The sequence below is a fragment of the Scyliorhinus canicula genome, chromosome 17 (assembly GCF_902713615.1).
Source record: "Scyliorhinus canicula chromosome 17, sScyCan1.1, whole genome shotgun sequence".
In the NCBI taxonomy this organism is placed as follows: domain Eukaryota; kingdom Metazoa; phylum Chordata; class Chondrichthyes; order Carcharhiniformes; family Scyliorhinidae; genus Scyliorhinus; species Scyliorhinus canicula.
In genome coordinates this window covers 121,370,789-121,384,611 of record NC_052162.1, presented here as the reverse complement: position 1 = coordinate 121,384,611, position 13,823 = coordinate 121,370,789, and the positions used below count along the sequence as shown (strand labels likewise).

The following is a 13,823-nucleotide window of genomic DNA, read 5'->3' as shown; positions in this document are numbered from 1 at the left end:
GGTGTAGAGAAAAGATCAACTTAATACGAGGTAGGTCCAAAGTCTGATCGCAGGAGGGAAGAAGCTGTCTTGAGTCGGTTGGTACGTGACCTCAAACTTTTGTATCTTTTTCCTGACGGAAGAAGGTGGAAGAAAGTATGTCCAAGATGCGTGGGGTCCTTAATTATGCTGGCTGCCTTTCCGAGACAGCAGGAATTGTAGACAGAGTCAATGGATGAGAGGCTGGTTTGCGTGATGGATTTGGCTACATTCACGACCTTTTGTAATTTCTTGCAGTCTTAGGCCGAGCAGGATCTATACCACGCTGTGATACAACCATAAAGAATGCTTTCTATGGTGCATCTGTAAATGTTGGTGAGAGTCGTAGCTGACATGACAAATTTCCTTAGTCTTCTGAGAAAGTAGAGTCGTTGGTGGTCTTTCTTAACTATAGTGTCGGCATGGGGGGGGATCAGGGCAGGTTGTTGGTGATATGGACACCTAAAAACTTGAAGTTCCCGACCCTTTCTACTTCATTCCTATTGATGTAGACAGGGGCATGTTCTCCACTGCGCTTCCTGAAGTCGCTGACAATCTCCTTCGTTTTGTTGACATTGAGGGAGAGATTATGGTCGTCGCACCAGTTCACCAAGATTCTCTATCTCATTCCTGTACTCTGTCTCGTCATTGTTTGAGATCCGACCCACTACGTTGGTGTCATCAGCAAATTTGAAAATCGAGTTGGAGGGGCGGGGGGGTGGGGAAATAGTTTGATGCGGCGAATGGTAATGAACTAGAACTCGCCACCTGTGAAGGGGAGGTGTTGTGTGGAAATGAAGACGAGAGGATTTCAAACGGAAATTGGATTGATATTTGAGGGAACTAAATTGCAGGGCTGCAGGGATAGAATGGGGCACTGGGAACATATCAGCCATGACAGAGTCAATGGATGGGAGGCAGGTTTGTGTGAAGGACTGGGCAGTGTTCACGACTCTCTGTAGTTTCTTACGGTCTTGGGCTGAGCAGTTGCCATACCAAGCTGTGCTGCAGACAGGGGTGTGTAAGATACTTTGCTTCCTGAAGTAAATGACCAGCTCCTTAGTTTTGCTGACATTGAAGGAGATTGTTGTCATTACACCACGCCACTAGGTTCTCTCTCTCCCTCCTGTACTCTGACTCATCGTTGTTTGAGATCTGACCCACTGCAGTCGTGTCATCGGCAAACATGGAGGTGGAGACAAATTTTGCCACATAGTCATGTGTGTCTGGGAAATATTGTAGGGAGCTAAGTACACAGCCTTGTGGGGCCCCGGTATTGAGGACTATCGCAAAGGAGGAGGCATTGTTGTTTATCCTTACTGATTGTGGTTTATGTATCAGGAAGTCGATGATCCAGTTGCAGGGGGAGGAACCAAGTCCTAGGTTTTGACATGAGCTTGGCTGGGATTATGGAGTTGAAGGCAGAGCTGTAGTTAATGAATAGGAGTCTGACATAGGAGTCCTTGTTTTCGAGATGCTCCAGGAATGAGTGTTGGGCCAGGGAGATGGCGGTGGCGTCTGCGGTGGACAGGTAGGGCCATGGCGTCTGCGGTGGACAGGTAGGGCCATGGCGTCTGCGGGGGACAGGTAGGGCCATGGTGTCTGCGGGGGACAGGTAGGGCCATGGCGTCTGCGGTGGACCGGTTGCGGTGGGATGCGAATTGCAGTGGATCAAGGCACTCTGGAGTTGACGTGTCTCATGGCCAACCTCTCGAAGCTCATCATAATGATCGATGCCAAGGCCACCGGATGGTAGTCGTTGAGGCACGTTGCCCGGTTCTCCTTTGGCACCGGTATGGATGGTGGTCTTCTTGAAGCAGGTGGGAATCTCAGAACGGAGTAGGGAGAGGTTAAGGATGTCCGGAAAGACATCCGTCAGTTGGTCCTCACAGTATCTGGGTGCACGACCAGGGATCCTGTCAGGACCTGCCGCTTACCAAGGGTTCACTTTCAAGAAGGCCGATCTGACTTTGGAGGCTGTGACGGTTGATATGTCACAGGTTTGTGTCTCCAAGGTTGCTGGGGCAGTTGACAAAGGTTTGTTGGTTTCCTGTTGAAGTGAACATAGAATGCATTGAATTTGTCGGGGAGGGGTGCCCTGTTGCCAAAGATTCTTCTCGGCTTTGCAGCTCGTTATGTTGTTGAAGCCTTGCCACAACCGACGAGAGTCCATGTCATTAGTCTGTGACTCTAGCTTAGTCTGGTATTGTTTCTTGACGTCTCTGTTGGCTTTGTGGAGGTCGTACCTAGATTTCTTGTATAGGTCAGGGTCGCCTGTCTTGAATGCCTCAGACCTGGCCTTCAGTACGAAGTGAATCACCTGATTAAACCACGGTTTCTGGTTGGGTAACGTACGTACTACCTTCTTTGACACACAATCTTCTCCACACTTACTGATGAAGTCTGTGACGGTGCTGGCAAACTTGTTTAGGTTGGCTGCTGAGTTCTTGAATATGGACCAGTCCACTGACTCCAAGCAGTCGCGTAGGAGCTCTTCCTTTGCCGCGACCAGCATTGCACAACCTTCTTAACCGGATTCTCCCGTTCAGTTTCTGCTTGTATGCCAGGAGAAGGAGCACCATCTTGTGGTCCGATTTTCCGAAGTGCAGTCAGGAGATGGATCGAGATGCGTCCTTGATGTTTGTGTAGCAGTGGTCAAGGATGTTGGGGCCCCTGTTGGGACAGGAGATGAGCTGGTGGAATTTTGGCTGTACACTCGAGGTTGGCCTGGTTGAAGTCCCCGGCCACGATGAACAAGGCCTCTGGGTATTCTGCTTCATTGTTAGGTGTGACCTCGCTCGTGTTTCATCAGGTTGGATGAGGTTCTAAACCTCTTTGCACAGTGAGAGCAGCTGAACGGTCTCTCCTCAGAGTGAATGCGCTGGTGAATCATCAGTACCTGAGAGCTTTTAAACCCATTCCCACAGTCAGAGCATTTAAAGGGTCTCTCATTGGTGTGAGTGACATTGTGGCTCAGCAGGCTGGATAACTGACTGAATCCCTTCCCACACACAGTGCAGGTGTATGGTCTCTCCCCAGTGTGAACTCGCTGGTGTGTCTTCAGGTGGGCTACCCGAGTGAATCCCTTATCACACACAGTGCAGGTGAATGGCCTCTCCCCGGTATGAACTCGATTGTGGACCAGTAGGTTGGATAACTGAGTGAATCCCTTCCCACACACAGTGCAGGTGAACGGACTCTCCCCAGTGTGAACTCGGTGGTGTCTCTGCAGGTGGGATAACCGAGTGAATTCCTTCCCACAGTCCGAACAGGAGAACGGCCTCTCCCCAGTGTGAACTCGCTCGTGTCTCCGCAGGTTGCCGATATCAGTGAATCCCTTTTCACACTGAGAGCAGGTGAACGGCTTCTCTCCAGTGTGACTCCGTTGATGCCTTTCCAGCTCATGTGGGGCTGTGAATCCCTTCCCACATACCGAGCAGGTGAACGGCTTCTCTCCCGTGTGACTGCGTTGATGCCTTTCCAGCCCGTACGGGCCTTTGAATCCCTTCCCACAGTCCTCACATTTCCATGGTTTCTCCATGGTCCGAGTGATCTTGCGTCTCACCACGATGGATGATCAGTTGAAACCTCGTCCGCACACAGGACACGTGTACAGTCTCTTTGCTGTGAACGGTGTGATGTTTTTTCAGGCTGTGTAACTGGTTATAGCTCTTTCCACACTCAATGCTCTGTAACAGTCTCACACGGGTGCGTGTGTCTCGGTGGCTTTTCCAGTCACACTGATTTTTAAAATCTCTTGAAGCAGACAGAATAGACAAACATTTCTCCTTCGAGATTCAAAGGCCGATGATATTCGGTTCCCAAGAATTGAGTGACTCTGTCAGTTCTTGACGTGATATTTAGTTTGAGATATCCACCTCAAACTCCTCTCGTTCGAACTTCCTGCAAAAAGATTTTACAAAAGTCATCACTGTCAGTACAGGATAGAAATTCAGAACAGACAATTCTAGTTTCTATTGAGCATTCTTTTCTCTCTGTCGTTCCCCCAAATTCCCATCCCACACACTGTCCCTCCATTCTCACTCTGCTGTATCTGATATTCACCCTCCCAATTCTCCTGAAGGTGCTGATTCAGGCTGATTGACAGATCCATGCTCACTGCTTCCTGTCCTGGACACAGAGACCTGAAAATCTTCATGCAGGCTGCCAGACAGATATATGTCTATGTTACTGGACGAAAAATGTATGTAATATACAGACTGGATTCACTTCCTTTCCCTCCCAATCCTCATGAAGGTGCTGATTGATGCTGATCAACAAATCTAAACTCATTACAACCTGTACAAGAGCAGAAACTCTCCATCTGAGTATATTTGCTGATTAGAGATGGGGTGATTCTGAGGAAGTATTTTATTTAGTCACAGAGTGATCATGTCGAGGAACTCACTGCCCACAATGATTGTGGAAGTCGAGATGATCAATAATTCAAAATGAAATTGAAGAAAATCAGGTGAACAGAGATATAGAGGGGGATTGAGACTGATTGTATTGCTGTACAGAGTCAGCATTGATTCGAGTTGCCAAATGGATTCTGTCAGTGCTGCAATGACTGTATGACATGTAATATATAAGGTAGGTATAGTACTATTTACAAAACTAGAACTAATAATCCATGTATTTTATGTAAAACCATCAATAATATATCTAATATATTCCATATAACACTGGACATATCTGTCCGATTACAGTTTAGCTGGGGCTCGTGGTTGCCATACTCGGTCAAATGCTGCCTCGGCGTCAAGGGAAGTCACTCCCACCTCACCTCTGGCATTCATGTCCATGTTTCAACCCAGACTGCAACGAGGTCAGGAGCTGAGTGGCCCTGGCGGAACCCAAACTGAGCATCCGTGAGCAGGTTATTGCTGAGTAAGTACCACTTGATGGCACTATTCACGACTCCTTCCATCACTTTGCTGATGATAGAGAGTAGACTGAAAGGGCGACAATTGGCTGGGTTGCATTTGTCCTTAAATGTCAGCCATCTCCTGGGGAAACCAGCCCTTTAATTGTGAACATTGGGAAAGAGACCATCCTTTTAGCCAGACAAAGAAATGTGTCAAGCTGAGGGAGCAAAGGATGTCAATGTCTTTAAGAGAGAGAGAGACCTGGGCCAAGCTTTCCAGAGTCTGCACCCTCCCTGGATTCACTTCCTTTCCTTTCAGTTGCTGCAAGTGACCAATTGAAGGTCAGAATGAGAAAAGAAATGGAAAGGGGGAGAAAAGAAAGTGTTTTACTCACAAATGTTGGAGACAGGAGGACGGTTCAGTCTGTGTGCAGCTCAAGCTCACTCAGGGCTGGAGGAACAACAGTTTTGCTCGGCACAAACCTCCATGTCCAGCTTCCTCGTTGAGACAATGGGGGAGCTCTGATTGGCGGAGGAAAATAGTCCTTCCGGTTTTCCTATCTTCCCATTGGTCAATACCTCAGCAGTATGGTCAGCAGAAGTGAGCTCCCCGGCACATGCGCAACTTCTCCTCCCCTTGGACATGCGCAGTCCCAGGTCATGGGAGGGGGAGGTCACCAACGGTCGGGACTGTCAGCTTGGAAACCGTCTTGACAATGTGCTGGGGGAGGGAAACAAAGGGCGGGGGCGGGACTCCCGTGTCCGCGCACCGCGCGGGTGCGCTCAAATGCATGGCGTCACTGCGGAACGGATTTATTCCTATTGACTGATTTAGAGGACGAGCTCCTTTGTGATGTCACAATGTGGAGGTTGGACAATGAGTTTCAGACTCAAACTTCCTCCTCTGGGCAACATCTGGGAGCAAATCAATGTCTCCCCCTTTCAGAAGGTCATCAGATATAGGAGCAGAATTAGGCCATTTGGCCCATTGAGTATAACCCTTCAACCCGATTAAAAATCTGTCCAACTCCTCCCTAAATTTACTCAGTGTCCCAACTCCACCGCACTCTGGGGTCGTGAATTCCACAGATTCACAGCCCTTTGGAAGAAGCAGTTTCTCCTCAACTCTGTTTTGACTCTGTTTGGGCAGCACGGTAGCATTGTGCATAGCACAATCGCTTCACAGCTCCAGGGTCCCAGGTTCGATTCCCGGCTTGGGTCACTGTCTGTGTGGAGTCTGCACATCTTCCCCGTGTGTGCGTGGGTTTCCTCCGGGTGCTCCGATTTCCTCCCACAGTCCAAAGATGTGCAGGTTAGGTGGATTGGCCATGCTAAATTGCCCTTAGTTTCCAAAATTGCCCTTAGTGTTGGGTGGGGTTACTGGGTTATGAGGATAGGGTGGAGGTGTTAACCTTGGGTTGGGTGCTCTTTCCAGGAGCCGGTGCAGACTCGATGGGCCGAATGGCCTCCTTCTGCGCTGTAAATTCTATGTAATAGGGCAGCATGTGGTCAGTGGTTAGCACTGCTATCTGCAGCGCTGAGGACTTGGGTTCAATCCCGGCCCTGGGTTACTGTCTGTGTGCACAGTAAGAAGTCTTACAACACCAGGTTAAAGTGCAACGGATTTATTTCAAACACGAACTTTCGGAGCCCTGCTCCTTCCTCAGGTGAACCCTGATATTGTAAGACTTCTTACTGTGCTCACCCCAGTCCAACGCCGACATCTCCACATACTGTCTGGAATTTGCACTTTCTCCCTGTGTCTGTGTAGGTTTCGTTCCCACAACCCAAAGATGTGCAGAGTAGGTGGATTGGCCACACTAAATTGCACCTTAATTGTAAAAAAAATAATAATTGGGTACACTGAATTTATTTTAAATTTAAAACTGTTTTGAATTTGCTCCCACTTATCGTAAGCCTCTCGTTCTGGAATGCCCCACAAGAGGCAGCAGCCTCTCCAAGTATACTTTATCTTTCCATTTCTTTTCTCATGCTGAGGGGACATTGGTGACTTCCAGCAACTGAAGAGAAAGGAAGTGAATCTAGTCTGTATGTTGCACACATTTTGAGTTCAGTAATATAGACATATAAGAACTAGGAGCAGAAGTAGACCGTCCGGCCCTTCGAGCCTGGTCCGCCATTCTATAAGATCATGGTTGATCTTTTCGTGGTCTCAGAACAACTTACCTGCATTCTCGCCATATTCCGTAATTCCTTTATTTTTCAAAAAAACATCTACCCTATCTTTAAATATATTCAATGGAGTAGCATCCACTACTCCTTTCGGTAGGGAATTCCATACTTTAACCACCCTCTGAGTGAAGAAGTTCCTCCTTGATTCAGTCCTAAATCTGCTCCCCCTAATCTTGAGGCTATGCCCTCTTGTCCTACTTTCACCTACCAGTGGAAACACCCTTTCTACTTCTATCTTATCCATTCCCTTCAAAATTTTATATGTTTCTATTAGATCCCCCCTCAACCTTCTGAATTCCAGTGAATATAATCCCAATCTACTCAGCCTCTCCTCATACGATAACCCCCTCGACTCCGGAATCAGCCTAGTGAACCTCCTCTGCATCCCCTCTAGTTCTAGCACATCCTTTCTCAAGTGTGGAGACCAAAACTGCACACAGTACTCCAGATGTGGCCTCACCAGCACCTTGTACAACTGCAACATTACCTCTCTACTTTTAAACTCAATCCCCATCGCAACGAAGGACAAAATTCCATTTGCCTTCCTAATTACTTGTTGCACCTGCAGACCAACCTTCTGTGACTCATGCACAAGTACACCCAGGTCCCTCTGCATAGCAGCATGCTGCAGCTTTTTACCATTTAAGTAATAATCCATTCTATTGTTATTCCTACCAAAATGCATGACTTCACACTTATTGACATTATACTCCATCTGCCAGACCTTTGCCCACTCACTCAATGTGACAATGTTCCTCTGTAAGGTTTTACAGTCCTCAGTACACTTGGCTCTGCCACACACCTTCGAGTCATCTGCAAACTTGGATACCTTACACGTAGTTCCCAACTCCAAATCGTCTATATAAATTGTAAATAATTGTGATCCCAACACCGATCCGTGAGGCACACCACTCATCACTGATTGCCAGCCAGAATAGCACTCATTTATTCCCACTCTAGGTTTCCTGTTAGACAACCAATCCCCTATCCATGCTAGTACTCTACCCTTAACACCATGCATCTTTATCTTATGCAGCAGCCTCTTGTGCGCTGCCTTGTCAAAGGCCTTTTGGAAATCTAGGTACACCACATCCACTGGGTCCCCTTTATCTACCTTGCTCGAAATGTCTTCATAGAATTCCAAGAGATTCGTCAAGCATGACCTGCCCTTCATGAATCCATGCTGCGTCCGTCCAATGGGACAATTTCTATCGAGGTGCCCTCCCATCTCTTTCTTGATAATAGACTCAAGCATCTTTCCCACGACAGAGGTTAAGCTAACCGGTCTATGATTCCCCATCTTTTGTCTTCTTCCCTTTTTAAACAGTGGCGTCACATTTTGCCCCAGCGTTCAGCGAATTTTGGAAAATTACCGCCAGTGCATCTGCTATTACTCCAGCCATCTCTTTCAGTACCCTGGGATGCATTCCATCAGGGCCAGGAGACTTATTTATCCTGAGCTCCATTAGCTTGCCCAACACTTGCTCTTTCGTGATAGTAATGGTTTCCAGGTCCTCACCTACCTTCTTCTCTCGGTCAATTGCTGGCATGTTATTAGTGTCCTCCACTGTGAAGACCGATACAAAATATTTGTTCAATGCCTCCGCCATTTCATCATATCCCATAACTAAATGACCACTCTCATCCTCTAACGGACCAATGTTTACTTTAGCCACTCTTTTTAGTTTTATATAATTATAAAAAATATATTTGTGTCTGGCAGTCTGCATGGAGAATTTCAGACCTCTGTCCAGTATAGGAAGCAGTGAGCATGGATCTGTCAATCAGCTTGAATCAGCACCTTTAGAGAATTGGGAGGGTGAATATTAGATACAGCAGAGTGAGATGGAGGGAGAGTGTGTTGGATGGCGATTTACAGCTTTTGAGGAAAGAATGTTTCACAGGAACTAGAATTGTCTGTTCTTAATTTCCATTTGTGAATACCTTTTACAAGATATTAGATGATGATTTGCAGAAAAAAAGACTTCAGGATTTGGAAGAGTCACTTGGTTATGAGCGGCATGGTGGTTAGCACTGTTGCTTTACAGCACCAGGGTGCCAGGTTCGATTCCCGGCTTGGGTCAGGGTCTGTGCGGAGTCTACACGTTCTCCCCATGTCTGTGTGGGTTTCCTCCCACAAGTCCCGAAAGATGTGCTGCTAGGTAATTTGGACATTCTGAATTCTCCCTCTATACCCAAACAGGCGCCGGAATGTGGCGACTTGGGGCTTTTCCCGGTAACTTCATTGCAGTGTTAATGTAAGCCTACTTGTGACAATTAAGATTATTATTATATCAGGACCTGAATATCATCAGGAGAACCATCACTGCAAGACACTTCTGGGGTTAAGGATTGCCAGTCAGGCAAAGGAATAGAATGGAAGTAAACACAGGAACGAAGAGTCACATTGGACTGGTTCCAGGGGAATTGAGTGACAACTTCAGTGATGTTACCATGGAGTGCGATTTTTGATTGTGTTCAAAGTAAACGGGCAAAGTTCTATTTATAGTTTAATGAATACGTTCTTTATAAAAATAGTGTTTAGGCAGTGTTGTTTCTAGTTTGTATGTTGCAGGAAAAGTCATAAAACCTGAAGTTTTTGTCTTATGACTCATTAATTTGTTCACTGGGTTTACAATTTATTTTTAAAATTACTAATCTTGACAGAGATCTTGCACAGTTGGTTTAGAGCCACAAGTTTCAACTTCCCATTTAATCCTCAGGCAACTTGCTGTCTTTCTGTTTCTCATGTCAATGACAGCCCAGTAACTGAGCTGAGGGCTGGAGATGCTGTGACCCCTTGTCGGAGCTGGAATCAGTAGAAAGAAGAACCATAGTTTCTTTTTTTTAGAAAATATTTTATTAAGGTATTTATAATTGTAACAATTTTAACCATCAGGTGTCAAAAGGAACAAAACAAGACACCCATTCAGTAACATACCCCAGCCAACATGACTTACACAAACAGGACCTCCTTCCCCAGCCCCCCTTTCCACTGGTGTTCCTAACCTCACTCAAACCCCCATGCCCCGTCCCCCACACCCCCACCCCTGCTCACAGCTTAATTTTTCTTGAAGAAGTCAATGAGCGGCAAACCCCTGTAACGATCCCCTCAAGGTGAACTTGATTTTCTCGAGTCTGAGAAACCCCGTCATGTCACTAACCCATAACCCCAACTTCAGGGGTTTAGATCCCAGTAGGATCCGTCTCTGAGCCTCCAGAGAGGCAAAGGCCAGAACATCGGCCTCTCCCACCCCCTGGGCTCCCGGATCTTCCCACACGTCAAAGATCGCCACCTCTGGACTCGGTACCACCTTCGCCTTTAATACTTCTGACATGAGGTCAGCAAACCCCTGCCAGAAACCTCTCAGCCTCGGACATGCCCAGAACAAATAAACATGGTTCACAGGTCCCCCCACACAGCACCTACAACTGTCTTCCACCCCCTCAAAGAATCTGCTGATCTGCACCCCCGTCCTGTGCGCTCTATGAACCACCTTGAATTGTATTAGGCTGAGCCTGGCACAGGACGAGGATGCATTGACTCGCCTCAGGGCTTCCTCCCATAATCCGGCCTCCAACTCCCCACCCAGTTCTTCTTCCCACTTTTGCTTCACCTCCCTCGGGGCTCCCTCCCACTCCATCAGTTCCTTGTAGATCTCTGAAACCTTCCCTCCCTTACTCCTACTCCCGACTCCACCTTATCCGGTAGCCCCTGGGGTTGGGGGGTGGGGGGGGGGGGGGGGGCAGGTGCGAGAAGGGAAGAACCATAGTTTCTGGTTGAGCTTTGTGTGAGCTGTTCAACCATGATGACCATATATAAATAGCTAACCAGGTAATATGTTGTGATGAGGGTTCAGAAACAGACCCTGAGTAGACCAGTTCACTGAAGCTGTGGGCTTGTCAGCTGCACAGTGGAACCAGGCATCCAACAGCCACAGAGACGTCTAATATTGGACACTGGATTTAACCCTGTTCTGTATTAAACAGACGTAACTGATACTGGGGTTGATATAGTTAATCTGACCCTTAATTCATTTAATTCCAAAAGTGAATAACATTGATTCAAGTTCAGTGATTACCTTGTCAATCTGTGGACAAAGTGGTGTCAGTTCATGCAGATCGTGTCTGAACTCAATTTCATTACTTATTTTTGTTACTGACTGGACTGTCTCTCTCCCTTCTCTCCAGCCATTTATTGACTTCTTCAGAGAAAACTAAACTGTCGGCAGAGGCAATAAAGGGGAGGGGGGTGATGGGATAGGGGGGAAAGTTAGGCTGTTTTGTGTCTAGAGGAAGCGGGAGCAGTGGGAGATGGAGGGATGTTTACGCACTGAACTATCTTTACATTTGTATTTGTATCGCTTATTGTTATAAAAGCATAAATGCCTCAATAAAATGTTTTTAAAAACTTTGCCCCTCGCACCTTAAACCTATGTCACCTGGTAATTGACTTTTCCAACCTGGGAAAAAGCTTCTGCCTATCCACTCTGTCCATGCCACTCATAACTTTGTAAACCTTTATCAGGCTGTCCCTCAACCTCCGTCGCTCGAGTGAAAACAATCCGAGTTTATCAAAACTCTCCTGACAGCTAATACCCTCCAGGCCACGCAACATCCTGGTAAACCTCCTCTGTACTCTCTCCAAAGCCTCCCCATCCTTTTGGTAATGTGGTGATCAGAATTGTCGGCAATATTCCACGTGTGGCCTAACTAAGGTTCTGTACAGCTGCAGCATGACTTGCCAATTTTTATACTCAATGCCCCGACCAATGAAGACAAGCATGCCGTCAGCCTTCTCAGCGACCTTATCCACCTGCGTTGCCACTTTCAGTGATATGTTTATTGTAACTTCCCAATCTACCCCAGACAACTGTCTCACACCATGACAGTTTCCTTCTGCGAGAAACACCCAGATAAATTAGACAAAAGAACCCTGTAACCACCACAGCCCATCATCATGGCAACGTGGCTGCTTTGGGAACTAAATATCTTCCAACATGCAAACACCTTTTCATTCTGTGCTCCTCGTCAAACTTGGAACCAAGTAATCGCAACGAGGCTCAAAAATGGTCAGCCCACCGGAGGCAGAGGTGTTAGACCGGCCAGTCCAGCAGAAAGAAACCCTCCAATCGTCACCATTCACCAGATGTTAGAATGAACAAAATGCAGTCCTGGATGTCAGTGAGAGCAGAAACAATAACAACGGAGCCAACATCTGGAATTTATTGTGAACTTGTTGGAGTCACAACAGGTGGGATGAATCACAAAACCCTGCCCCACATTGAGAGCAGATGAATGATCTCTCCCCAGGATTAACTCGCTAGTGTCTCCGTAGTTGGGATGGATCATTGAATGTCTCCCCTGCTCAGAGCAGGTGAATGGCTTCTTCCAGGTGTGAACTCACTAGTGTTCCCGCAGGGTGTATGAATATCTGAATCCCTTCTCTCACTAAGAGCAGGTTAATGCCTTCTCCCCAGTGTGAACACGCTGGTGTATCCGCAGGTGGGATAACCGAGTGAATCCCTTCTCACACTGAGAGCACATGAACGGCTTCTCCCCTGTGTGAACTCGCTGGTGTCTCTGCAGGTGGGATAATCGAGTGAATCCCTTCTCACGCTGAGAGCAGATGAATGGCCTCTCCCCTGTGTGAACTCGCTGGTGTCTCTGCAGCTGGGATGATTGAGTGAATCCCTTCTCACACTGAGAGCAGGTAAACGGCCTCTCCCCAGTGTGTACCCGCTGATGTATCCGCAGGTTGGATAATTGAGCAAATCCCTTCTCACACTGAGAGCAGGTGAACGGCCTCTCCCCAGTGTGAATTCGCTGGTGTTTCTGCAGGTCAGATGATTGAGTGAATCTCTTCTCACACTGAGAGCAGGTGAACGGCTTCTCCCCAGTGTGAACTCGCTGGTGAATCCGCAGGCTCCTTAAAACAGTGAATCTCTTCTCACACTGAGAGCAAGTAAACGGCCTCTCCCCAGTGTGAACTCGCTGGTGTGTCAGCAGGTTCAACGAAGTCATGAATCCCTTCTCACACTGAGAGCAGGTGAACGGCCTCTCCCCAGTGTGAACTCGCTGGTGTTTCAGGAAGCTCGATGAAGTAGTGAATCCCTTCTCACACTGAGAGCAGGTGAATGGCCTCTCCCCAGTGTGAACTCGCTGATGTATCCGCAGGTTGCCTAACTGAGTGAATCCCTTCCCACACTGAGAGCAGGTGAACGGCCTCTCCCCAGTGTGAGTTTGCTGGTGTGACTGCAGGTTGGATAACCGAGTGAATCCCTTCCCACACACAGAGCAGGTGAACGGCCTCTCCCCAGTGTGAACTTGCTGGTGTGTCCGCAGGGCGGATAACTGAATGAATCCCTTCCTACACACAAAGCAGGTGAATGGCCTCTCCCCAGTGTGAATGCGTCGATGAGCTTCCAGCTGAGATGGAGCCCTGAACCCCTTCCCACAGTCTCTACATTTCCATGGTTTTTCCAGGGTGGGGGTGTCCTCGTGTCTCTCCAGGTTTGTTGATCAGTTGAAGCCTTGTCCACACACAGAACACGTGTACGGTCTCTCCCCGCTGTGAATGGTGTGATGTTTTTTCAGGCTGTGTAACTGGTTGAAGCTCTTTCCACTGTCAGTGCTCTGGAACACTCTCACTCGGATGTGTGTGTCTCGGTGCTTTTCCAGTCACACTGATGGTTAAAATCTTTTGAAGCAGACAGAAAAGCCAAACATTTCTCCTTCTAGATTCAAA

General features: G+C 47.5%; 2 protein-coding genes across 2 annotated transcripts in view; one reads left to right on the top strand and one right to left on the bottom strand.

Annotated features, from left to right (window-relative positions):
- LOC119951768 (zinc finger protein 721-like) overlaps nucleotides 1-13,823 on the top strand; it is a 290,874-nt gene that overhangs the window by 49,722 nt on the left and 227,329 nt on the right. The window lies entirely within an intron of this gene.
- Nucleotides 12,281-13,348, bottom strand: LOC119951850 (zinc finger protein 271-like; the record flags this gene model as incomplete). Its single annotated transcript, XM_038775228.1, has 1 exon — nucleotides 12,281-13,348. A coding segment is annotated over one exon (822 nt), but the record flags the coding sequence as incomplete, so codon positions are not given.